Genomic DNA, 25,905 nt, shown 5'->3' with positions numbered 1-25,905 from the left:
ACGGGATTTTATTGTTAAAAAGGGGGCTTGGTGGGGGCGGAAGCCACTGCTAAGTAACAAAACCAGATTCCCTCCCCGACCCCAAGCACAGCATGGGAATGTTCCTGCCCCAGATGTGGGCCCCGGAGCCCTGCCCCATTAACAGTTCCCTCCCCCCCATTTCTGAGGCCAAGTCGGGCCACAGGTCTCGGAACGGGGTTTTGGCAGCAGGGTTTTCTGTCCAGGGCTGGGAGGCCAGGGAGCCCTGCCATCCCGCCGTGCCTCCTGGGCTCACCTCCCTTTCCCAGTGGCACCGCAAGCACGGAAGTGTTGGGCAGGCACCCTCACCGTTCCCGGGTCTCAGGAGCCCCCGCCTTCTGAGATCCTGAGCTCCTGCTCGCAGGGCACCCCCGTCTGCCCAGCCTCCATCTCCCATTTCCTGCTACACGCCATTCAGTCTTGGGGGCAGGAGGGCCGGTTCCAGGCAGGGCCCCTCAGTTATGTTGGAAGCGTCCATCTTTGCCATGGGTGCTTGTGCCATGGGGCAGGCGGGGCCCCCGGGTAGCCCGCTGGGAAACACCAGCTGGGTTGGAGGGGACAGCGAGGGGTGAGGAGTCCCCAGGGCCTGCAACAGGGGAAGGGCCACGAGCAGTGCTTGAGGAATGCCCCTCCGTCCCCTCTGATCACCCAGTGGCTCTGAACTCCCTAGGGGCACACCCCCAAGGTGCCAGCCCCACAAATATTCTTCAAGAACCCTGTTTCCAGCAAGGGGCAGCCATAGGGCAGGGAGCTCCACATGCTTCCTCCCTGGGCTGACCAAGCGCTCCCCTCCCATTCCCTCCTTTGCTGGTACTGACCTGGGTTCTGGCTTGGAGGGAGTTTGACCTTGGCCATAGGCAGGGAGACCTTTCCCAGATGCCGGGTACCAGAGGCTGGGTGCCCGCACACTTGCACCCTGTGGTCCGAGATGCTCTGCGCGGGATGGGGCCCCAGGAGGTGTGTCTTGGGGCGGGAGAGCTGTGTTGGTTGAAGAGCAGTGACGTGAGGTGGGAGCCTCATGCGGATCTGATGCAGGGGTCTGCCCCGGCAGCTATGCCAGCTTGGGGGGATACGGCATGGAGGGTGGTGCACAGCTAGGGCTACCCTGGGGCCGCGGGAGCAATTCAGCCCTCAGAGCCCCACCAGCAAGGCAGGGGCCCAGACCCCCCAGTCCTTGTCCCTGGACTCACCCCTTGCCCTGTGACCTCAAAGGACTGTGACCTCCGCTTCCTCCTCTTTGCCTCCAGCAACTCCTCCCGTTTCTTGCCCAGGCTTTTCTTCTGGCCACGCAGCCAGGGCCCGGGGCCATCGCCACGATGCTCGACGGCCCGGGATGGGGCCTCACCCGTGCTGCTGGACAGGTTGTCCTCACTGGCAGCGTGCTGCAGCATGGGGCTGGGTGGCCGCTTGCAGGCCAGCAGGCCGGGGGTCCGCGCATCGGCAGCCTCGCTCAGCGAGTGCAGGGACAGGCTGCTGCGCTCCATGCTGGGTGCCAGCAGGTGGCGCCCCTCGGCGCCCAGGGCCCGAGAGCGTCGCCGGGCAGCCTTCACCGAGATGCACTTGGTGTCCGTCAGGATCTCCTTCCTCTCTGCGGCGGGACAAAGGAGCACCCAACCGGGGATCAAGGCCACATATTCCTCCCCCTCCTGCACCTCCAACACCCCTTCTCTGCCAAAGCATCCCCCCTTGCTTGCTGTTTAAGAAACTTTGGGCAAGTTTCTGAGCCTTACTTTCATCTGTAAACTGGGGAGCCTTACTTTCATCTGTAAACTGGGGATCTGTAAACTAACCCCACTGGCTTGTGAGGATTTTTTTTTTTTTTTTGGCCGAGCCTTAGTTCCCCGACCAGGGATCGAACCCATGCCCCCTGCAGTGGAAGCGCAGAGTCTTAACCACTAGACCGCCAGGGAAGTCCCAGGTTATGAGGAGTAACTGAGATAACGGGCATAGCCTATGGCCAGGGCGTGGGGTTCGGTCTATATTTGCTCTTACAATTATTTCTGAGTGGGAAGGTGGGGCGCGATCCTAAACGCCATGTGTTCCCCATTCCGGTTTCTGATTGTGCCCCCAGCTTTGTGTGGACAGAGCAGGTCGTTAATCCTCTCTGGGCACTGGTGCCTCTCTTTCTAGGACGGTCAGCACCCGACGCATGGGTGTACTTAGCAGTGCAGAGGGAAGGAAGGGGCTCTGGGCTGGGTGATCTGAGCAGTTTGGACGATGCCAGGCTCAGGCTGACAGGGTGGGCAGGGGGCACACCTTTGCAGGACAAAGGGATCTCTGACAGGTTCTCACTGCTGTCAGGGGAGGAGTTGATCCGGCCGCTCAGGCTGCCCAGGCTGTCCTGAGTGGGGGCCTGTGAGACGAATTGGTTGGGAAGAGAAGCCACTGGACACAGCAGGGACCCTATGTCCCCAGGGGGCTGTTTTGGAAAGGCTCCATCCCAACCACTGGGTGTCCACCCTGGTGCTCCCACCTGCAGCAGAGGAGCCCATCGGGCCAGCGGCGCTCAGTGCTCACCTCCTGCGTCACCAGGCTGCCAGTCTGGATGGGTGGTGGGGTGGGCACAGAGGAGCTCTTCACCTGCCAGGCCCCAGAACTGGCCTTGGACACGTGGTTGGCTTCACTGAGGTTGGCAGAGGAGGATGGGCATCTGTTGACCAGGCTGGTCCCACTGCGGTCCCACCCCCACCCTAGGGGGGAGCTGTTGTGTAAAGGGAGAGAGGACCCAAAAGTCCTGGCTCCAGACCTGTGTCACCTCCCCCCTTTCGTTCCTGCTCCATCCCCCCCAGGAAACCCTAATCTGGGCTGGCATCTCTGGGACACAGCCCGTGGTGGCTCAGGCAGGAAGGACTGGCAGACAGTGGCCCCTGGCCTCACCTCTCTGTGCTGATCGGAGGCAGGAAGCTGCCCTGCAGGAGCTGGGCTTCGGAGCTCAGCGTCTTCACGCTCTCTGGGTCGGACTCTGGGGTCGGCAAGTTTCCTGCTCTGCTAATTTTGGGCAAGGAGCTGTCCTGGGGAGGTGGGGAAGGGGCAGTCAGAAGACTTGGTCCTGGGCCGGGTAACAGCACCGGGTGACAAAGGCACACAGGGTGTCTGGGGCTGTAATAGGGGCTGGGAGCCCCAGAGGGCAGTGGGCTTGTTCTCGGTCCCGAGGGACAAGCTGTGGTAGGCCAGGCATCCCCCGTGGCACTGCCTGGTGGCCTGGTCTCCTGGGAGGGCGTCTGGGGCCATTTGTCATATCTCAGATAGCCAAACCTGACCTTCAGACCCTGGGTGGGGACAAGTGCCAGAGAAGAATACGCCGAGAAAGGAAGCTTACTCAGGCTTGGCGAGCCTTTGGGTGGGATAAGAAGGAAGGAGTCAGCTCCCTGGGGACCAGCCAGCCTGGTCCCACCAACATATGCCAACGACCTGCACGCACTGCCCTGGCCATCGGCCCCTCCCTTAGCGCGTGTGCGCGTGCTCAGGCCCGAGGCGCCCACCTGCAGGGCCCCAGAGGCCACGCGGTCCATGATGGCGGCCCGCTCCAGGCTGCCCTCGTCCTGCGCTCGCACGTACACGTCGTACAGCTCCTGCAGGCGCTGCGGGACGGCCAAGCTGTAGTCTGCCAGGGGAGGGGCAGGGCTCAGCGCGTGCCCTCGGGCCCTCCGCGGGTCGATGGGGCCCGTGGGCGGCTCGGACGCGCGGGGCGCGGGCCCTACCGTCGATGATCTGCCGCTGGCCCTGGATGATCTCGTCGCAGAGGCTGCGGTGCTGCTCCAGGCGGCGCAGGGCCTCGCGGCGGTGGCGGAGCGCGCCGTCGCGGAGCAGCGCGTGCGACTGCATCTCCGTGTTCTCCACCTCGAGCTCGTGCACGCGGCACAGCAGGCTGAGCACCTCGCGCTGCTCCTCGGAGCCGATGCGCCGCGGCAGCGTCTCCTCTAGGCGCCGGCCGCGCGCGCGCAGCTCTCGGCAGCGCTGCTCCAGCGTCAGCTGGGGACCAAGCAGGGTGAGCGCCAGGTGGGCTCTCGCCCACCGCTGAGCCTGTCCCCGCGCCTCCAGTCCCCGGACTCTGGGCTCCCGGCTGAAGCCCCGTTCCGAGGCCCACCCTCGAAGCTGCCTCTCGGGCCTTGCAACCAGGGGCTGCCCCTGAGGGGCCCGTCTCTGCCTACCTTCTTGCCGTCCTGACCACAACCCGTCCCGGGAACCAGCTCCGTGGATCTGCTGAGCCCCAGCCCAGCTGATGCCCTCAGGGCTCACGGTACCCTGAAACCCCCTGGCCAGGATATGCTCCAGAACAGAGGGCAGAGGTCTGGAAAATCCTAATTATGATATTGGCTACCATTTTTTGAGTCCTTGGTATGTGAAAGGCATCTGTTTAATCTTCCCAACAACCCTACTAGGGCTGACTACTCCCATCTTACAGATGAGTAAGAGAGGCACAAAGAGGTGAAGGAGTTCAGTGAGGTCACAGGGGATTTGTGGCCTGAGCTCCCAGCTCCCAGGCCTCCCTCAGCCCCTTCCTGCTGGGGCCTCTCAAACCCACTCTCCCAAACCCCAGGCACCTTCTGCTTTCGCAGCTTCTTCTGCTCCCCCGTCAGGGCAGCGATGCTCTCCCGGGCGCAGGCCACCTCAGGGGGCTCCAGGATGTCTGGCTGGTCATCGCCTGTGTCCGAGTCCTTCTCACTGTCGTCCTTGGTGTAGGACTCCTTGCGTTGCTCCTCCCTCCACTTGAGTGCCCTGCGTGACTTCTCGTGCTCCCAGCTGCCGCAGCCCCACCCCCAAGGGAGACCCGGGATTCAGGCCACGGTGGGAGGCACGGCATGCATCTCCAGCTCCCAGCCCCTGCCCCAGGCCGGGGGTGCTCACCCTGCAATGGTGAGCAGGTGGCGGGAGGTGTCGATCTGCACCTCCATGGCGTGGTTCTCCAGCTCCAGCAGGTGTCTCCGCACGTCCATCTGCTCCTGGAAGGCGCTGATGAGCTGCTCCCGCAGCTGTCCCATCTCAGCCTGCTCACCCTTCTCGCTGTGCAGCTGGACCTTGGCTGGCCATTGAACGGCAGGTGGGGGAGGTCAGTGGAGGAGGAAGGGTCAGGCCAGGAACGTCTGGACTACCTGGGGCCCTCCCCTCTCTTTCTTCCCGAAAGACTTCCTGTGCAAGCACCTCCCCAGAAAGACCTCCTAGATTACCACAGCCCTCCCACATCCCACTTCCGCATTGCGTCTTCAGGCGATGACCCAAAGGTGATTCCCAGCTTCTCTGTATGAACTGGGCTTCCGCCAGCCTTTAGAGCACCTTTCTGTCAACTAATAAAAGGTGCCCTTTAGACACTTTGGAAAATCATCATAGCAAATACAGAAAGTGTATGAGCTCTGTATCCCTTCTGGCGATGCCAGGCACAGTCTCGGAGCCCCACACTGCAGCCCCGAGAGTGACGCCCCACACAGCTAAATGCCCACGTGCCACTCACTCGTGTGATACCACCTAACCCTCAGGTCGAGTCTCTGAAGCAGAGATCGTGATTCCATTTGACAATTGAAGGACTGAAGGCCCAGAGTGGTTGATGACTAGCCCAAGGCTACCCAGCCAGAAAGAATCTGAGTCTGAACCCGGCCCTGCCTGACCCCTGAGCAATTTGAGACGGCCTGGACGGGCTTCGGGAGACGGGCTCCCACTAACACAGACCCCCCCACACACCTTGGATGTGACAGATGTCGCCCCGCTCCAGCTGGCCGTGGGCCTGGCCCCGCCCACCCTGCTTGTCCATCTTGCACTTGAGCCTTTCGATCTCGCCCCGCAGGTCGGCGATGATGCTGGTGTACTGCGCGATGTGGTAGGAGACGTTGAGCAGGTTCTGCTTCACCTGTGGGGACGGGAGGGGAGCAGGTACGGTCACCTGGACGCCGGGGCCTGCCTGCGGGTTCCTCTTTTCTCTTTCTTACCCCTAATCTTTCTGACAGTAATGGCCTCCTTGCCTCTGACCCTACAACCTCTCAACACTGCGTGCCTCCGCCAGAGGCATACTCCTAAAATGCTGCCTTCCCTGCTCAACCTTCAGTGGCTCCCTACTGCTTGGGGGAATGCCCTAATTTCCCCCCCACTCTCTCTAGATTTTCTTTTGACTCACTGTTCCATCAGGAACATTCTGCTCCAGCCGAGGAACCATCCCACTTGCCCCACTCCCACCACCGACACCATCTCCTTCCTGCCTCTGGAACCCCTACCCTTACTGCTGCCTCTCTTCCTAAATTTCCTCCCCATCCTGTTTCCCTCTCACAGTCTCCAAAGAGCTACAGGGGATCCCACCAGCACCCCCATCCCCGATCGTTGGCATCATTTCCTGCTGTTAATAATATTCTGAACTATCAATTCAGAGTATTATTATTACCTGTCTCCTCCCATCATTCAGTTCCTTGAGGGCTGGGATAAAGCATAAAGTGCCTGGAACAATGGCTGGCGAATCGTAGTGTCGGGAGAGTGTTCACGAAATTCTGTCTTAGAATTCCCACCCCTCTACCCACACGGTGGAAACAAACGTCCTAACAGATAGTGGGGATTCTGACACGTTCACCGGAGAGGGTGAGAACGTGGGCTTGGAAACCAGGCAGACACAGCTCTAGTCTCAGCGTCATCACTGCCCTGGGACAGGGAGGTCACTTAACTCCCTTCAGCCTCATTTTCCTCAGCTGCGAAACGGGGACAGAAATAACCTCGACTGAGCCTGCCTCATTTGAGGATCAGATGATTTGATAAAGGGCCCAACATAAGTGCGTAGTAACGGTCACCTCTGTCTGTTAGGATTAGGGGCTTTGGAAAGGTAAACGTCTGACTGGGTATCTGAAGATGAAAAGGGGAAGATGGAAGGGGATGACGGGGCTCGGGGCGCACAGACCTTGCATGAGAAGAAGGGGACTCTCAAGGGCTGTGGGCTTCTCGGCAGGCAACAGGGAAGGGCACAGGGGTGACACTGGACTGGGGAGTGGGGCCAGTGCGATGGTGGCTGGTTCCAGAGAATGTGCGGGGCCGTGGCAGGGCCTGGAATCAGTCCAGGGGCTCGAATCTTGGCCCAGGAAGGCGGGCCCTGGGGGACAGACCAGGGGTCCCTCACCCTGGTCTTGATGTTCTTGGCCCGGCCGGCGTAGGTCAGGGTGTTCCGGGATTCCTCAAAGGCGCTGCTCGCTGGGCTGATGTGGGCGATCATCACCGTGCGGCTGTTTCCCCCCAGGGAATCCTGGATGGGGCCGAGGGCGGGCTGTGGTCAGCGGGGTCCTGCCTTCCTGCACGCTGCTCCTGCCAGGCTGCTCGTGATGCCCTTGGGGTGTGTGTGTGTGTGTGTGTGTTTCCCTCTATCTCACACTCACACGCGCACACTCTCACAGCCGCTGGTGCCAAGCATCACAGGACTCTCCCCTCCTCCTCTGCTGTCCCCCCTTCTTCCCTCTTCCAGCTTCTTCGCCAAAGTTCATATCCAGGTCAGGGTCTACCCGGCTTCCCTTCTCCTCCCCTCATACGTGAGAACGAGGAAAGGCAGTGGCCCTGACTGGCTGGGAACCAGAGGGGGAAGAGCCCCATGGGGCCCTGGGCCCCTCCCCCATCCCCTCTGGCTTCCCAGGTCCCCCTTTATCCGACTGCTGGTGGCGCTGTTGTCTTGGCTGGAGTGAGGGGGGTGATGGGGACCTCTGCATGAAGGTTGAATTTGGCCTGTGGCCACCGCCTCCCTTGCCCTGGGCTTGCCGTGCCCTCCTGGACAGACAGAGAGTGCACAGCGGGGCTGCGGGCTTGGGGGGAGACAAAGCCCTTGGCCGCAGCAGTTACCAGCTGGGCGACTCCGCAAGCTCCGTCACCTCTCTAGTCCTCAGCTTCCTTGGGTTTCGAGGGTGGCAGGAATTAACTGTCCTACCTCCCAGGCTGTAAGTGCAGTGATGCTGGCAGGCCGATTAAGTCACCTGCAGCTCTGCTATCGGCCCAGACAGACCTCTGCTGGGACCCTACGTCCAGCACTTACTAGTGTGAGGCCTTGGGAAGGTTACTTAGCCTCCCAGTGCCTCGGTTTCCTCATCTGCAAATGGAAATAGTCATCCCCTAACTGAGACTCGCTGACAAGATGAAAGGGACCGAGAAGGAGGTGCTGAGACAACGAACACAGAGCCCAGCCAGGAGCGGGGCCTCCCCGACAGCAGCCTCTGGGAGCCCTGATGCTGACTGACCACCTGAACCCCCAAATCCAGACGACCCCCCAGTTCCCCTAGACCCACAGCCCTGGGGTGGGGGGTCAGGTGCAGCCCTTTTCCCTCCCTGCTGCCCAGTCTTTGGTGAGAGTCACCAGATAACATACAAGACACCCAGTGAAATCTGAATTTTGGATAAATAACAAGTGGGTTTTTGTTTTTTGTTTTTTAGTATAAGTATGTCCCAAAGGTGGCATGGGACATACTTATACCCAAACAGATTTTGTTTATTTGAAATTCACATGCAGCCGGGCGTCCTGTGTCTTTCCTGTGGCGCTGGCGGCCCCGCCCCGGGTACCTTCAGGAGCCGGGTGAGTTTGCTGTCACGGTAGTTGATGTACTTGCAGCTGCTCTTGTCACTCAGCGCGTTGATGCAGTTGCCCAGGGCCAGCAGCGAGCGATTGATGTGGGCCCCCTCTTTCATGCGCTGCCCACGGTTCTGTGTCTGGGGTGGCGAGCAGTGGGTGTGACTCCCTGCCCCGGGCCATCCTGAGTTGTAAACCCCTCCCTCTCCCCCGGGGCCCTGCAAGGGAGAGATGCTGAGGGCCTGGTCCCGCCCTCTGTCGGGGGCGGGGGGGGGGGGGGGGGGTCAAGGAGGGCTTTCGAGAAGGTCAGAGAACCGGAAGGCCTCTGAACAAGACGGGGGACAAGAGGCTTCTGAGGGCTGAGACCCGGGCACTTCGTCTGCCCCGCGGCACAACTAAGGCAGCGCCGAGAATGCGATGGAGGTGGGTCGTGGCTTCCCAGGCAGCTCAGCTGAGAGCCGGCCTGGCCACGGGCATGGCAGCAGGCGTGGCCATGGGCACACGGCTCTAGAGGGTGCGCCAGGCTTCAGGGAGGGAAGAGGGAAGTTTGTGTGTGTGTGTGGAGGGGGGGAGTGAGTGTGTGTGAATTGCATGTGTATATGTGACAGCATGTATGTGTGTATAAGAAAGTCTGTGAGTGAGGAAATGGGTTGAGCTGTATGTAAGTGGGTGTGAGAGCAGGACAGTGTCAAGTCCCAGGAGGCTCTGCCTACAGCCGCCCTCGGGAGACGTCTTTGCCCAGCCTGATGAAGCTGGGACCCACTCACTCCAGTGGCCGCGGGGCACACCCTCTCCCCCCGCGGGGAGCTGGCTGCTCCCCTGTACTCCTCCTCCAGGAAGCCCTCAGGCCTTTACTGGAAGAGAGGGGTGTGTTTCTCCAACCCCACCCTGTTTAAACCAACCCCACACGTTCAAACACAAGCCCTGTTACATCTCCCTGGCGCTGTCCTGTCCCTTGCATTTGCTTCAGTGCTAACGGTGACATCACGCAGCCCCAGCACTCACGTGACCCTGAAACCTCCAAGTTTGCCTGCAGGAGGGGGCCCGGGCCCAGGCGCAGGGCCAGGCGGACAGGGCTTAGTGATGGGGGACAAATGCTGAGAAATGGGTGATGGACCTTTTTCTCTCCCTGATGTGGTTGGCAAGGGCCCCCTCCCGGGCTCTGCCCAGGGTGCCCCCAGTCGGGGGACGTTGTTTCCCCCCTGCCCCAGCTCCTCATTGGGCCCATTCATTCTCTTGCCTGTTCCCCGCTCCTCGGGGGCAGCCACTGTCTCCTTCCCTGGAGAAATCCCCACGCTCCCAGGCCCCTTCCCACAAACAGCCCTTGTGTGCTTCCCCAGGGTCCCCCCCCCATCCTTCTTGCTCATCGGAGACATTCCTCAGTCCCTTCCCCTCAGGGTCCCCCTCATCCCCGCCCTCCCTGGGACAGTCCCCACCCTCACCCCTTGGGGAGCTGGGCGGCCAGCATCCCTGCCCTGCCCCCCAGGCTTTCTCCCCAGCTAGCCTCTCCCCAGGGGAGCTAGCCTCACCTGGGAGGCCCGCTCCGAGCCAGCCAGGTCGATCATGAACAGGCGGCCCTGCCGCACCTCCTGCAGGACGTTCTTGACCCGGCTGCGCTGGCGCACGGCCACCTGGAGCACGGCGTGGGAGCGGGAGGACGTCTGGTTGGCGGCCGTGGGCTCTTGGGTCCTCTGCCGGTTCCCCTTCAACAGCAGCTGCATGATCTGGGTGGGTGGGGACGGGGGAGGGAGGCCACTCCTGGGGACCCGTGAGGATGCTCCCACGTCCTGCAGCTGAGAGGTTGGGAAGGGGCCCAGGCAGGGGTGGGTCGGCCCCCTGGGTGCTGCGGGGCCTGGGAGGTCAGGGTCTGTCTGTAAACTGGGAGGCTGGTTGCCTGGTCAGCCCCCAGGGTCTGCGTGGCTGGGGGCGTGTCATCCAGGATTGTCTGTGTCTGCCCCAGCCCCAGCCCAGCTGCGCGGGAAGCTGCTCCCTCCCACCCATCCCCACCCTCCCCGGGAGGTTAGTGTCCCTCCCTACTGCGACTCGCCTCTTTGGCATTGACGGTGGAGACCTCGGTGATCCCGGCCACCTGGATCACCCCTTTGGAGTCCTCCCTCAGCTCCAGGTACCCCAGGGCAGGGTTCAGCAGGTCCCGGATCATCTCATTGTAGATCTGATGGGCCAGGTTGGGAGGGGCAGGGGACAGATGTTAACGGGAGACCAAGGGCAGGAGGTTCAGGCAATGGCCAGGTTCTCTGTCCCTCCCGAGAGCTCCAGGCTCCTCTCAGGGAAACCCTGGTTAAGGAGGAAGACCCCTTCCTTCCTATGGGGTGGGCATAGGGGGCTTCAGCACCCGGAGGGAAACATGGGGCTGCCAGAGGCAAGGGTGCAGAGGCATCAGAACCACACGGAACAGGCTGGCCAGGCCCCGGACGGGGGATGGGGCCTGACCCACGGCCGAGCCCTGTTTGTTGCTAGGCAACCCATACTCGACCTTCACCTGCTCCCACCTCGCAGGCCCCCAGAGTGCATCTTGCTGGCTGAGTCAACGCCACGCTGGCTGGAGCAGCTGCTGGCAGCACTGTCTCGCTGCCCTTCCTGAGCTGTCACCCGGGAGATTATCAGCTCCCGGAGGGAGCCGGAGAGGCCAGGAGCCAGATGGCGTCTAGCCTGCTGGCTCTCCTGCCTCTTCTGGCCTCTGTGTGTCCCCCCCCACCGCCTGGTCACCCCCGCTGACCCCTCATTGCCTGGTGGTAGCCCTCATACAGGTGGGCATCAGAGGCTGTGGCAAGAGAGCGAAGGCTGGCAGGTCCCAGCCTGTCCGAGTACGTGCAGTTCCCACCTGTACCTATAGACACTGAGTGCCTGCACGTAGCCCGGCAGGGCAGACAGGCTTGGCTTTCAGGAGTGTGCCCAGGAGGATGGCGTCTGGGAGGACGGCTGAGGTCTGTGCTCCGCGACAAGGCTACTTTGGGGTGTGGCACAATGGGCACGGCTCGGCTTTGAAGCCCTGGGGTCCTGAGTTTGAATCCCTGCTCCCTCACTTACTGTGTGACCTCGATCTAGTTGCCTAACCTCTCTGAGCCTCAGTTTTTATAAAGTGAGGCCAACCATGTGCACATGGGAGAGCAGCAGCGATGAGCACCCCAGGAAACTGCCCCGTGACAGGGAGGTGAGCCAGCCCGGTCCTATAGGCCTCTTGTCCAAGCCCACGGGACAGGGTGGAGGGAGGACCCACCTCCAGGTAGGACATGGACACCTCATATTCCATGTCGTTGCTGGTCTCCTCAATGGCACAGAAGAGGTCATTGAGGGTCCGAACGTAGATGCCGGGCTCGTGGTCTGTGCCCAGCATGGTGTAGGTTTTCCCGCAGCCTGGGGCAGAGCAGGGCGGCGGGTGAGCAGGGGCTCCTGGCAAACCTGGGTCTGTCCTCAAGGCGGGACCCTCCCAGATGGCCAGGGAGGTGGGGGGAATGGGAGAAGATGGCATCCCTGGCTGGCGATGGGGCTCTGGGTCCAAAGCGCCCTGGGGGAGGGTGGTTTTAATCAGCCACGTCCTCGGACCCTGCTCCGGTTGGGGCCAGACTAGCTCGGTGGTGGAGGGCAAGGGGGCTTGATTCTCAGAGGGGACAACCAGGGCACACAGTCCTCTCCGTGGGCTGGGCTCCCCCTCACCTGTGGGACCATAGGCAAAGACAGTGGCATTGTAGCCTGAGATGACGCCTTCAATGAGGCTCTTGGTGGTGGCCTGATACACCATCTCCTGCAGGAAAGAGGAGACCCGTCAGGGGCCTGGGCACAGGCAGGGCAGAGCACACAGGCCCACAGGCACATCCTGGCTCCCAACAGAAGCAGCTTCTGTCCCTGGAGCCCTCGGCCCCAGAGAAGTGGGGGTGGGAAGTGGGGAATGGATGTCTCTGCTTTCACCCCATGGGGGGATGCCAGCCTGAAAGACAGCTCAGGACACCTGAGACGCCTCCCCCCACAGCCGGCTCCCAGCCCCCAGCCCCGAGGACGCACGCATTACATCTGCCGCTGGGAGCACCCGCAGATGGGCAAGACGGGGGTCCCTGGGAGGGTGTCAGCTTCCCGTAGCTCCCCTCCCAGCACCAGATGGGCTTCAAGCACTCTCCTCCAGCTCCCATAGGGGCCACCTGTGGGGTGTGCTGTGTGGGTCCCCGTGTAGGGCGGCCTCTGCGTGCTGACCGGGGCGTGTCCACGCAGGAGGATCTGAATGCACCACGCAGGCACACGCATACTTGCACGTGTGGGGAGACAGCAAGTGATGGAAGGAAGGCTGAAGGTCGGTGGCAGGGTCCCCCAAGGACTCCCTCCTGAGGGGGTCAAAGGGCAGAGAGAGGATCTTGTGTGTCCCTGGGCCCAGGCCCCCCTCACCTGGGTGGCAGTGAAGTCAAAGGCCACGTCGAATAGGTAGGACTTCTCCCGGGAGCGATGCGCCCGCAGGATGTCGTCGGGGTCTTCCATTGGGTCCATAAGAACCACCATCTGCAAAGGTACCCGAGGGGAGGCTGGTGGTCACCCGGGAGCCCCAGGCCCATACCAATGTCAACACTGACCACTGACCTCACCCCTCCTCACTCAAGACATGGGAAGGAGTGGGGACGATGCTCTGTGTCCGGGAACGCCGGGGCCAAGAGGTAAACTGAGTCCTGACAAAGGACAAGGCACTGAGGGGGACGGGCTGTCCTAGAGCCACCCAAGGTCGCAGAGACAGTGATGCAGCCCCTTTCCTGGGTCGGCAGGGGAGCCAGGGCCAGTGACAGCCCGAAGAGGACTTGAGAGCAGACAAGGCAGGAGGGGCAGCCCCTTGGAGGGGCAGAGGGAGCTGACTGACAGAGGAGGCTGACTTGGGAGCCCGGCCCGGCTCCATGGACCTGGGAGATCCACATGGGTCCCTGTCGGTGCACCCCCGTCCAGCACCAGGATTCAGGAGGCCCAGTGCTGGGAGGACCACAGGCTTGGAACTCCCACCAGACTCCTCCCAATAGGTACACAGCTGTGCTCACTGCATCTAAACTGGCCTAAGACCCCTGGGGTCCCAGCAGGGCCCCCTTCTGGGATTCTCAATGGAGGAGGGAAGAAGGAAGAGGTAAGACAGCTCCCTAGGAGGCCCGACCCAGGACCCTCACCCAGAGGTCTTATCCAATCAGATGGGATTCCAGGTAAGCCAGTTAGAGGGGATGCTCCAGACAGGCTGGGCTGGGGCTTTGTGCAGGGAAAGAATGAGGCCACTGACTGAGGCCCCCTCACAGCCTGCCAGAGGCTGGGTGGCCATGGTGAGCTGAGTGCAGGGTGTCGGGGCCTGCGGCTGTACCTGCCGTGCCCACCTGTCCCCAGCCACCACCTCAGGGCTTCAGCCCCAGTGCCCCGTAAGCTTGTCCCAGGATCCAGTTCCAGGCTCAGGCCCTAACGCCAGCAGCAGGAGCCCTGATCAAGTTTCAGACCCAAATGAAGATACACCCGCCCACAAGTGCCCAGGTGTGGGTCCCAGTGGACCGCAATGGAACTTGACCAGATGTACAGCTCTCACCCCCGGTGCCAGAACGCCTGTGCATACCGGCGGCGCCAGCGGCCTGAGGGCCACCCTCTAGGGACCTTTGATGCAGGAGTGGGTGAGCTGTGTGCACTGATGCCCATCGCCCACTGATCACCTTCAAGTGACCTCTGGGCACTGCCAAGTTCATGGCACCGTCGGCATTTGGTTCTTTTGACATCCAGGCTCCTGAATCAGGACATTGTCAGCACAGCTGCTATGATCCCCTCTCATAGAGGGCGTTGGGGCTTCCCTGGTGGCGAAGTGGTTGAGAGTCCGCCTGCCGATGCGGGGGACGCGGGTTCGTGCCCCGGTCCAGGAGGGTCCCACATGCCGCGGAGTGGCTGGGCCCGTGAGCCATGGCCGCTGAGCCTGCGCGCCCGGAGCCTGTGCTCTGCAACGGGAGAGGCCACAGCAGTGAGAGGCCCACGCAAAAAAAAAAAAAAAAAAAAAAAGAGGGCTTTGTCTGGGTCTCCATCTGTCTGGGCCCCAGCCTGCGCCCCACCCTTCAGAGCATCACCCCCATCCTGGTCCACTCTGGCATACAATGGAGCCCTTGTGCCCCTCAGCCAGGTGAATTGGAGCTGAGCCGCGGAGGGCTGGGGTGGGGTGGGGCGCTGTGGGCTGCACAGGGAGTTCAGGCCGGGTGACCACGACTGCTGGGCACCTTCTATGGACCAGGCATTAAGCGGGGCCCCTGAGGAGAGAGAGCAAATGAAATGTGGTTTCCTGCCTCTGACATCACAGTGGAGTGGGGAGCAGATCATTGTAATAACAAGCGCCGGGCTCCAGGAGGCAATCAGAGCACAGAGGAGGGGCATGTGATCCGTGATGCAGGTTTTCCCCTGCAGGAGGGCTTGCTGGAAGAGGTGGCACCAGCACTGAGTCTTTTTTTTTTTTTTTAAGTTTATTTACTTATTTTATTTTTGGCTGCGTTGGGTCTTCGTTGCTGCACGCGGGCTTTCTCTATTTGTGGAGATCGGGGGCTACTCTTCGTTGTGGTGCGCGGGCTTCTCATTGCGGTGGCTTCTCCTGTTGCAGAGCATGGGCTCTAGGTGCGCGGGCTTCAGTAGTTGTGGCACACAGGCTTCAGTAGTTGTGGCTCACGGGCTCCACAGCACAGGCTCAGTAGTTGTGGCGCACAGGCTTAGTTGCTCCGCGGCATGTGGGATCTTCCAGGACCAGGGCTCGAACCCGTATTCCCTGCACTGGCAGGCGGATTCTTAACCACTGCGCCACCAGGGAAGTCCCCAGCACTGAGTCTTAAAGGATGAGTAAGAGTTGGCTGAGGAATGTGAGGTGAGGAAAGCAGATGAGGGAAAAGCATTAGCAAGGCCACGAGGTGAGAGGCAGGCTGTGGGCAGACGGCCTCAGCTCCGAATCACTGGCGATTCTTATGAGAAAGGCAGGGATTTTTCCTCCCGTCCCGTCTGCCAGGAATCTCGACAGCACAGACCCAAGATGGCCACAGAAGGAGACGTTGGGGCCCCTCTGTGAGCACATGCTGCCCCCGCTCTGGGAGGCTCCTGTCCGTCCTAAATGTCACCCAGGCTGGCACCCAGCATGTGCCCGAGGAACGTTTTCTCAATAAGGCTGCACAGAGGGAGCTCTGAATGCACCATATGCAGTGCTACGTGCTTTGCACACACTTTCTCATTTTCCCCCACAGCTTAGAGTAGGCGCTCATATCATCTCAGCATCATCATGAGGAATCAGACTGGTACCCAAAAGCTGCACTGCCAAGTACAGAGCTGGTTGGATTCAGAGCTGTTGGGTTCCAGAACCCAGGCCCCTAACCACCAGACCTCCCGCCCCTGCCTCTGGACCAACAGCTGCCTTCCTGGGGCCTGTCCTGGTTGAACTGTGTCCTCCCCAAATTCAAATATTAAAGTCCAATCCCGCAGTCCCTCAGAATGTGACCTTATTTAAAAAGAGGGTTGTAGCTATAATCGGTTAAGTTAGGGTGCGGTCCCTTTATAAGGACTGGTGGTGTCCTTATAAAAGGGAAATTTGGACACAGACACACGTGGCGGGAAGATGACGGGAAGAGACACAGGGAGAAGATGGCCATCTGCACGCCGAGGACAGAGACCTGGAACAAATTCTCCTTTGCAGCCTCAGAAGGAGCCAGCCCTTCAGACTCCTGGCCACAGAACTGCGAATGAACGTATTTCTGTTGTTTAAGCCGCCCAACGTGTGGTACTTGGTTCCAGCAGCCTTACAAATTGATACACTACTGGAGGCAGGCTCCTGCCTCAGCTCTGAGGGGGTGGGCTAGTCTGGGAGCTCTCTTTCACAATTCCCTGCATCTTATATATTTTTTAATTAATTAATTAATTTTTTTTGGCTGCGTTGGGTCTTTGTTGCTGCGCGCGGGCTTCTCTAGTTGCGGCGACCGGGGGCTACTCTCGTTGCGGTGGCTTCTCTTGTTGCGGAGCACGGGCTCTAGGCGCACGGGCTTCAGCAGTTGTGGCTCGTGGGCTCAGTAGTTGTGGCACGCAGGCTTAGTTGCTCCGTGGCATGTGGGATCTTCCCGGACCAGGGCTCAAAGCCGTGTCCCTGCCTTGGCAGGCAGATTCCTAACCACTGTGCCACTAGGGAAGCCCCTCTGCATCTTAAATGTTCATGCCTGTGGCATGCTGGGCACCTGACTCTGGGAGGTTTCAAGGGCCACGCTGACCACACAGGATGCACAGGGCCCTCCCGATGCTGGCGGGATGGTGGAAGGCAGGGCCGGGAGTGGGGAAGGTGGGTGGCGCACGGCAGGGCTCTGTCCCCGCTGGTCCAGGCCTGCTAGCTCAGCAGAGGCCCCCGGGCTTGCCCTCTCCCTGCCCCCACTGCCTCCACCTCCAGACGTGTTTTTCATTCAATGCCGACTGTGACCTTTCCGCGGTTCTAGCTTTGGGCCTGGAAACCCAAGACCTGCAAGGGAAGTAGGGGGCCTCAGGCTCGGGGGAGGGTGTCATCCATAGTCTGTGTCCCCATTAGGGACCAGGCTCCTCGCCCGCATCTCCTAGGTGAGAAATACCGTGAACAAACCGTGTCGGGAGTTCTTCCGCTGCACACCGCTAAGCTGCTGGGCTTTGACCGGCTTTGCAGTTTTAACCGCTTCTTTCTGGCCTCCAAGCGGCTAAACTGAGACCAGGGTTTCACAGTCTCGGCACTGTTGACACTTTGGGCTGGATCGTTGTTATCAGGACTTGCCCGGTGTGTTGTAGGATGTTTAGCAGCAGCCCTGGCCTCTACCCACTAGAGGCCAGGGCGCAGCCTCCTCCCGAATGTCCCCTGGGGAGCAAAATCGCCCCCAGCTGAAAACCTCTGACCTAGACTGTTCCTCCTCAAGCCTCCAAACTGGCAGCGAAGATCTCCGGGGAAGGGGATGTGCAAGTTGGGTTCAGGCTCCATACTGCTGCGTGACCTCGGGAAAACTGCACCACCTCTCTGGGCCTCAAGTGCTTCCCAGTTGGAAGTCTGGGAGGACCAACAAGACTGTAGCCTTGAGAGAAGAAATCATGCCAGCACTCCTCGCCTACTCAGGAAGCCCCAGCAGAGAACGGGCATCTGGGGAGGCCCCAGCCTAGGAGACATCACTTCCAGTCCCGGGAGCTGAGCCCATAGCTCCTGTATTCTCAGGGTGTAAACAGGACACAGCGAAACAAAAGCCTGATTCGAGGTGGCTATCAGCCCTGTAAGGCTGTTTCTAGATTTTTGTTTTTTTCTTTAAGAAGGAAAATTTATGGCTGGTCATAGTTCTAGTTGTATAAGTACCACCTTGTGGGTACTCAAGAAAGGCGATTTTGATCTCAGGAAGGGTGTCCCTGGGCCCTGGCAGCCTTCAGGCTAGATGGAAAAGACCCGAATGCTGAGCTCATAAAGCCACCAAGGCCCAGCTGGCTGCTCAGGACAGAGCCACACCTGGCTGATGTCCTGGCCAGGTCCCCACCTGCCTACAGGACTCTGAGGACCCTGAGGCCTCCGGTGAGAGGACGTGTGACCAAGATCGTCTAGGGCTGCATCTCTCATGGGCCTACAGTGTCGCCCTGGGAGCTTGTAAAATACAGATTCCCAGGCACTACCCGGATTCACTGAATGAAAATCTCTGGGGAACTGGGCCCACAGATCTGCCTTTTTAACCTGCACTCTTGCCTTGTACCCATTCAGGCACTCAGCAGAAGAATCCTTGCATCCTGGCAGCATTATTCATAATAGCCAAGAGGTAGGAAGCAACCCAAATGCCCATCAACTGATGAATGGGTCACCTAAATGCAGAGTGACCATAGCCTGGGATAGTATCCAGCCACAGAAAGGAGTAAAGTTCGAACCCAGGCTACAAGGCGGATGCAGCCTTTTCTTTTTTTTACTTTTTGGCTACACCCCGTGGCTTGGGGGATCTCAGTGCCCCAGCCAGGGATCAAAGCCCCGCCCCCTGCACTGGAAGCGTGGAGTCCTAACCACTGGACCGCCAGGGAAGGTCTTACAACATGGATGAACCTCGAAAGCATGATGCTCAGTGACACAAGCCAGACATGAAGGACCATGTATTGTATGATTCCATTTCTACAAACTGTCCAGAACGGGCGAATCTATAGAGACGGAAAGTGGTTTCCTGGGGCCAGGAGGGGGCTGGGGAGATGGGCGGGGTGGTGGCTAAGGGTGGAGGGAAAGACTTCTTGAATCCTCTCCCAGTCACCCTCCTTTGGGGCTGCAGAACCAAGAAGCATCCAGATGGTGGGTGTGCACGGGGGGCTCCGCCCCCGGGCAGGTGAGTGGGGCTGAAAGCGCCCGGGCTGCTCCCACAACACTCACAGTCTCTGACTCTCGGCATCTGTCACCTTATACTTCATTCACCTTTCACAATAGCCTGCACTTGCGTGGCACAGCTCTCCCTTACAGGATTGCCTCTAATCCTCTCTCAACAGCTCTTGGGCTGGGTCGAGCAAGTTCTTTCTTTCGTTTTTAATTAATTAATTATTTATTTTTGGCTGCGTAGGGTCCTCGTTGCTGTGCGCGGGCTTTCTCTAGTTGCGGTGAGCGGGGGCTACTCTTTGTTGCGGTGTGCGGGCTTCTTATTGCAGTGGCTTCTCTTGTTGCGGAGCACGGGCTCTAGGTGCGCAGGCTTCAGTAGTTGTGGCTCGCGGGCTCAGTAGTTGTTGCCCACAGGCTTAGTTGCTCCGCGGCATGTGGGATCTTCCTGGACCAGGGCTTGAACCCGTGTCCCCTGCATTGGCAGGCGGATTCTTAACCACTGTGTCACAAGGGGAGTCCAATAGCAGAGCAGGTTCTTAACATACTGTCTTCTGATGAGGAAACGGAGACCAGGATCCGGAAGCCCCTTGGTGGCTCCTCCGATAGGACCCCAGGGGCACGGGGCGGGGGTGACAGTTGGGCTTTGAACAGATAAAGGCTAACTGCGGGATCATGTATATGGTCAGGTGACTTAAATCCTGTCGACAAGCATGGTCTGCAGGGCTGGGGGGAGGATCCGCAGGCTGCGGGCTCTGTGGGGGGGAGGGAAGGGAGCCGTCTGTTCCAGAACTTCTGGGTCCCAGCGACCTCTCAGGCTGTCCCTGTGGCCATCAGTGGCATCCCTGAGGGGTCTGGCGTCAGGGTCTATTCCTGGCCCAGATGCTAGGAGACCAAGCTCCTGCCTGACCCTTCCGTGAACACAAAGGTGTGGCCGTGACAGATTGGGGACCACCAGACAGGGAGCCCTGAAGCCAGAAGGGGGCGGGCAGGAGGTGGACCAGGGTTTCACTTACCTCTGGGGCCTGAAACCATCCCGTGTGTCAGCCCTGGAGATAAACTAACCTCTATTAAACGCTGACTGTGTGCCAGCTGCTGGGTAAGCACTGGGCATGCGTTAGCCCGTGAAGACTTCTAAGACGGCGCCGTGACAATGATCCCGAATCAGATGGGGCGATGGGGGTGGGTAAGACCACAGGCACCCGGACCACCTCGTGACAAATCCAAACCCTAACTCCGGCTTCCCCAGAATCCGGGCACACCGGCCTCTTGTCCCCAGAGGACACTCTGCCACGTGAGTGTCCACCTCTGCAAAGCTAGGGGAACAGTGTCTCCCTCATCTGCAGGAGGATGACGCCTAGCTCTAGGCAAGGCAGTCCTAGGACCCCGCACAGTGGCCCAAGCCAGTGGCTGGCTGAGGCCTCGGTCCACCTCTGCCCGCTCAGAACCCACCGACTGGTGGGCTTTGGTAGCATCGCCTCCCTGCTGACCACCAGGGGCCGGGCTTCAGTAGTGACCTCGGGGCTGCTGTGCTCGGCGGCTCCCGACCCGCTAGCCCGGGACAGCAGGAGCAGGGCTGAAGTAAGCCCTGCATCACAGAGGAGGCAGAGCCCAGAACCCCAGGCCAGCAGAGGCTGGGTTGGGGAGCCCTTCTGCGGGGCTGGGCTGTGATGGAGGGCCACAGCCAAGGGAGCAAGGGAAGCGGCGGGTCACGGGCAGATCCGCTTCCCAAGCACACAGCTCTTTAGCGGAGGCCGGGTGCTGTGTCGGATGCCTGGGCCCAGCTGCACCTTTGCTGGGAAAAGACTCGAAGGCCCTGTTGTCCTGGGGATGCTCCCAAACTCACCCTGCCAGCCCACCGGGCTCCAGACCTCAGGGAGAAGGACCAGAGCAGCTGGCCCATCAGTGAGGCTGGCCAAGCCTGCAGCTCCCAGCCTCCCTCAGGGCCAGCGACGCAAGCCTGGATGGCCTGGGCCACAGAGAAGCCATGGGGGTCACCGGAGAAGGATGGAGGTCAGGGGGCAGGGCCTAGCCAGAGGGCAAGGCTATCCATTTTACTTTGTGGACGTCACCTTACTGGTCAGAGGGACGGAGCACCTGAGCGGCGGCTGGTTTTTTGGAGGTTCCGAGCCTGCCATTTGCTGTGGCTTCTCCCAAACTGCAGCCCAGGCAAATGTATCTTTGGGGTTTTTGTTTTTGTTTTTTTGGGCCCCACCATGCAGAATCCCACGCGGGATCTTAGTTCCACGACCAGGGATCGAACTTGGGCCCCCTGCCGTGGAAGTGCAGAGTCTTAACCACTGGACCAAGGAAGTCCCAGGCAAGCGCATCTTTGAATCCAGCAGGGAGAGAAGATGCTGGGGGCCAGAAGCTTAGCATTCTCCCTGCAGGGCCTGGAGCCCACACTGCTCAGACCACTCTTTCCATGTCTAAGCTGACAAAGGAGCAGCTCCGTTGGGACTGCCCAGCCCTTGGGACCTTCTCGGAGGCGCAGCTCGGCCTCCCTCTCCACTGGCAGGGACAGAAAGGAGCCAGTGTTTGCTGTGCGTGGGCACACAATGGGCTGTGCCCGGGACCAGAGCATTTCTCTCAGCATCAGTTAATATCTGTCAGCCCCCACGCCGGCTGGGAGCCAGGAGCGGCCCAGAGAGAGGGCATCATTGTTCCACCTCTGAGGACCTGATATCCTTGGGGACAAGCTGGACAAACAGGGAGTGGCCTTGCCTGGAAGGAGGTTTCTCCTCTCGAGTTCTCTGGCCGTTCATGGCTGGCCCCTCTCATCAGCCAATCCGGCAGCCCTGGGCACTCTCAGTCACTTATAGGTGGTAACTCACAGCTATTAAATGCCTACTGGGCACCACGCCCTGGGGAAGCACCGTGCACGTATCTGCGGCTGAGGACCCTCCAGAGGAGGCATTACGGTGACCGTCGCCACTTACAGAGGAGGCAGCTGAGGCTTCTGGAAGCAACCTGGCCCAGGCCACACAGCCAGTAACTGATGGAACCTACACTCCACGGCTGTTGTGGGCATCCATGCTGCCCCCACCAGGCCTTTAGATGGGTTCTTCCCAGCCCCCCGCTTCCTTCCTTCAGGACTTTGAGGAAGGCCACCCTTTTCCAGCAGGGCGCGGAGGAAGAGAAATCAGGAGGCTGGTGCTACCCAGCTCTGTTGTGGCCACAGCTCACTGGGGCTGAAGGAAGAGGCTGGGTGGGGTGAGCACTTGCCCCCAGGGACCCCGAGGCAGGCAGGCATCGCGGGTTTCGTCTACCTATGGTCTTCTTACCATGGCCCTTGGGCTTCCTGAGTCCAGCCCGCCAGGCTCAAGGCCAGCAGGTGCCCACTTTACGCCTCTCTCTGCAATGCACTGCGCCGCCCTGACTCCTCTGACCTCCTAGCACATCCAGCCACCTGGGTGAGCCTGGGCACCCAGGAGAAGCTAACAGCGGCCACAGAGCAGAGGCAAGGGGTTGCTCTCGGGGTCCCCAGAGGCCATATCACCATGATGCTTCTACCCAGGGAGCAAGCCTGCCCCCACCACTGTGCCCGTCCCCACCCCAAACCTGAGTCAACTGCCTACCCCAAAAACCATTCTGGCCGTGGTCTACAGAGTGTGCGGCCTGGCTCCTGCCCACGCCGCCAACCTCATCTCACTCCTCTCGCCCCTTCTCTCTCTGGCTTGAACCACACTGGCCTTTTCTCCGTTACCCAAGTGTATCACAATCCCTCTCACCACAGGGCCTTTGCACATGCAAGTCCCTCTGGTTGAAATTTGTCCCTTCAGCACACTCCTAATGACCTCTTCTTCATCCCTCCTGTTTCAGCTCAAGCACCCTTTCTCAAGGAAGCCCTCCCTGACCTCTGGGTCTAGGTCAAGTTCCCTCTTATTCTCATATCTCCACACATTTCTTTGCAGCCCTTGTTGGCTACAAACTCACACGTTCATGATTCAGTTCTTTCATTTAAGTCTCATCTCCCTGCACTGGCAACGGAGGGAGGACAGGGTCTCTTCTGTTCACCGTGGTTTCCCGGCTCCTAGCACTGTCCCCAGCGTGTGTTGTGGGCACTTGATAAATATTTCTTGTCTCCTGTGTAGACGGAGGTGGGGCTTGCCCTGCCCACCTCATCATGTTGACAGGAGAACCAAGAGAGCAAATAGACATCCAAAGACTTTGCAAAACATGAACAGTCTGGAGGTGAGCATTAGCTCTAGACCCTATGAACACGTGCTCTACGGGTAGCAGACCCACTAAGGTGGGGGAGTCAAGTCATGGGTACACGGAAGATGTGTGAATTTTTTCAGGGCTGGAGGGAGGGGCTCAAGCTCCCCCTCCCTCTCAGACCAGGGAAGCTTTTAGCTCTCCTTGGATCAATCTAGGGAGGCTTCCTGGAAGAAGGACTATGGTTTCCTTGATGATGTAGTCAATAGTACAGCCAAGAGTTCAGAGGGTAGAGAAAGGGCCCTTCCTGCCCCGACCAGGTGTGAGCAGACCTCTGCCCTGCCCTACAGCTCCCAGCCACACAGCCCCATGTACCTGCTCGTCTACTTTATGGGCGATGAGGGTGGCTCCTTCTTCCAGCTCCGCCACGCTGATGGGCCGGACCCGGAGCGCCACCTGGGAGGGAAGGCCAGACCCCTGGGATTAGATGCAGAGGGCTGTGCCGGGCCGCAGAGAGAAGGATGAGAGGACCCCAGGAATCCTCCCCTGGACCAGCCCCATGGGTTCCTCTCTGTTCAGCCATCCGTGCCTGGTTCATCTTAAGGAAAACTCAGTGGTTCAAGGCTACCCTCTAGGTCGAGGGTACCAGGTCCACAGACTGTGGGCTCTGTCTGAGTCTACGAACTTCCCAGGAGCCTGTGCCCCAGGGAGAGCCCCAGCGGAGAGAGCTGTCTGCTCCGCCAGGCTGCATCAGTCACGCCCCAAACTAAGCACCTGCATCTCCCCTGGGCTTTGAACTTGGAGCCCCTGGCAGCGGAGCGGCCTGTCTGTGAGTCTGTGGACGACGTGGGCGGGAGGTGGGACGGGGGCCCAGGGGACATCCCCTCCTCGTGCTGACAACCAGTGACTGCATTCCCACCCGAGGACAGTGCCGTCGGAGGCTCCCACCTCCCTCCATCCTCCCGCCAGAGAGAGACGGTGGGTCTTCATCCTGGGCCTGGGTCTCCCCCCAGACGGGGCGCTGCTGCTTCTACCAATCAAGGGGAAATAGCGCTCTTGTGGGGCGCCAAGGGGGGTGTGTGGGTATAACTAACGGGCCCTCGCGCCAGGTAAGAACCCTTCACTCTCAGACGCGCTTCACTGCCCGTCAGGCCGCCCACACCGGCCTCCTCGGCCAAACTCCACGGGTGGCAGGGAAGGCCCCTCCACCCCTGCCCCCGGGGCGCGCACGGCGCACACCACACAAGCCATTTCCCAAGAGACAATTCTAAACTGCCAGAGAGGATGTTCCAGAGCCCCCCCGGGCTTGCCTGGGGGCCTGGGGCTGAGGTTCGTCTTTGGAGCCGCGAGCTCACCCTACAGAGGCGGGGGTCTCTGGGGGCTTCATTATCCTCCAGTTACGTTACCACCCACCTGCTGGCGATGGCGGCCCTTTCCCGGATCTCAGAAGTTAGGGGGTGGGGAGGGGGCTGGGAGAAAGCAGTGGCCTTGGGGTCACTGAGTCTTCCCCCCATCACTCAGTCTGGCCCCACTGATAATCAGAAACCTGTCTTTGTCTCCACCTGTCTCCCGTGCCCCCCACTCACACCTCTTCCTCTGCCCCAGTCCCCGGGGCTATGAGGGGCTATCTTGGTTGCTTCCAGCACTTCTCGGAAATGTCCTTACTTGGGCGGCATCTGTGTTGCAACCCAATAACCAGCTACCTTCAACCCTGTACCAGCTCCTCTGGTACCTGGGGCCTCTTGTCTACCTACCTGTGATCCTCAAACCCTTTAAACTCCTGACGCCACCGGGCTGGCATGTCCTGGTTCACCAGGAAACTCCCACCTTCCTTCCCCGGGCAGGTAGGTCAAGCCCTCCCTGCCCCTGGCTTTTCGGGATCAGAGAGCAGTGTTGTATCAGAGCCCCATGTGCACAGGTGGGGGTGGGGGGGCCCTGCTGGGAAGGTGTAAAGGGGAAGTGGGACTGAAGCCAGGCTAACTTTCCAGGCCTTAGCAGGGTGGCCATGATGCCCTCCTTCCTGACATGCACCACTCGGAGCAAGTTGCTCGGGACGCTCCCAGCCCCTGACCCTGAGTGTCCTCTTAGCGGGGGCACCCAGTACGGTCCAGAGGCCGCCCGAGGGTGTGGGTTCGGGGGACCAGGGATGGGGTCGAGGAGGGGGAGGTTGACGGGTTCTCACCATGAGTTGCTGGTCCTTGGAGTCCCCGCTGTCCTTCATGCTGGCGGCGGGTGGAAGGGCTCAGGCCGCGACAGCGGTCGTGGCCGAGCCGCAGCCCCACCGCCGCCGGCTCCCTCGCAGCCTCGCCTGCGCTGCTGCTGCCTGACAACCCGAAACCAACGACGCGCCCGCGGCCGAGGCCGCCGACAGGGAGGCGGGGCCGGGGGAGGGCCCCGACGGCGCCTCCCGCCTCCCGCACCCCCGCCCCTCCGCGCTGCTGCCGAGGGGTGGCCGCCTCCGCCGGGGAGGCGCCCTAGGCTGCTCCGCTTTCCCGGCGAGTGTCCGCCTGTGCGACCCTCCCGCCTTCGGCGCGGCCCTGCGTCCGTCCGTTTGGTAGCTCTCGGCGCCCCCTCCTCGCGCCCCGGCGCTCGCGGCCTGGGCCCCTCTTCCACGGCCCTCTAGGGGTCGCCTGTCCGGCCGCGTGGCTCGAGAGACAGACACGCTGCCTCCCGCTGGGGCCGCGAGCATCCTCTGCCGGCCTGTCTGTCTGTCTGTCTGTCTGACTCAGCGTCTCCAGGGCGGCGGCTGGCAGCCTTGTGTTTCCATGGGCGCTGCGTGCATCGTGGCTGTGGGCTCGTGTCGCTGGCGTGGTGTCTCCACCGCGTGTCCAATGACAGAGCGGGCAAAGAGTTGGCCCTTTGCCCCGGCTGCCCACCCGAGTGTGCAGGGGAGCATCTATGTCACTTGGGTTGTGTCACA

General features: G+C 60.6%; 1 protein-coding gene across 8 annotated transcripts; it reads right to left on the bottom strand.

Moving 5' to 3' along the window:
• Positions 1-25,905, bottom strand: KIF19 (kinesin family member 19). 8 transcript variants are annotated; one of them, XM_060290194.1, is made up of 20 exons: positions 25,168-25,905; positions 23,361-23,441; positions 12,926-13,036; positions 12,206-12,293; positions 11,769-11,905; positions 10,578-10,703; positions 10,060-10,254; positions 8,524-8,670; positions 7,106-7,228; positions 5,695-5,860; positions 4,867-5,041; positions 4,563-4,761; positions 3,720-3,990; positions 3,501-3,622; positions 2,896-3,029; positions 2,536-2,719; positions 2,275-2,371; positions 1,209-1,606; positions 837-996; positions 1-604 (listed from the first exon to the last, which is right to left on the bottom strand). In XM_060290194.1, the coding sequence occupies exons 1-20, from the start codon at positions 25,204-25,206 to the stop codon at positions 474-476; spliced, it is 3,084 nt and encodes a 1,027-aa protein (XP_060146177.1). In that variant the 5' UTR covers positions 25,207-25,905; the 3' UTR covers positions 1-473. The 8 variants fall into 8 exon arrangements, with proteins under 8 accessions (XP_060146177.1, XP_060146178.1, XP_030693415.2 ...); XM_060290195.1 differs by having other exon boundaries at positions 1-562; XM_030837555.2 differs by having other exon boundaries at positions 2,536-2,641.

The sequence above is a fragment of the Globicephala melas genome, chromosome 20 (genome assembly GCF_963455315.2).
Source record: "Globicephala melas chromosome 20, mGloMel1.2, whole genome shotgun sequence".
Taxonomy (NCBI): Eukaryota; Metazoa; Chordata; class Mammalia; order Artiodactyla; family Delphinidae; genus Globicephala; species Globicephala melas.
The sequence above is the reverse complement of the archived record's forward strand: the minus strand, read 5'-3'. Positions and strand labels throughout refer to the sequence as shown.

What these genes read in the sequence shown, in the direction of transcription:
- KIF19 (XM_060290193.1), bottom strand. Translation starts at nt 25,206, where the DNA reads ATGAAGGACAGCGGGGACTCCAAGGACCAGCAACTCATG. An exon ending in GCTCGGAGCGGGCCTCCCAG is followed by an intron (nt 8,671 to 10,059) that starts GTGAGGCTAGCT and finishes TCGCCACCCCAG; the next exon opens with ACACAGAACCGTGGGCAGCG. An exon ending in TGGCCTCTGGGGCCCTGCAG is followed by an intron (nt 3,030 to 3,500) that starts GTGGGCGCCTCG and finishes CCACCTCCCCAG; the next exon opens with GACAGCTCCTTGCCCAAAAT.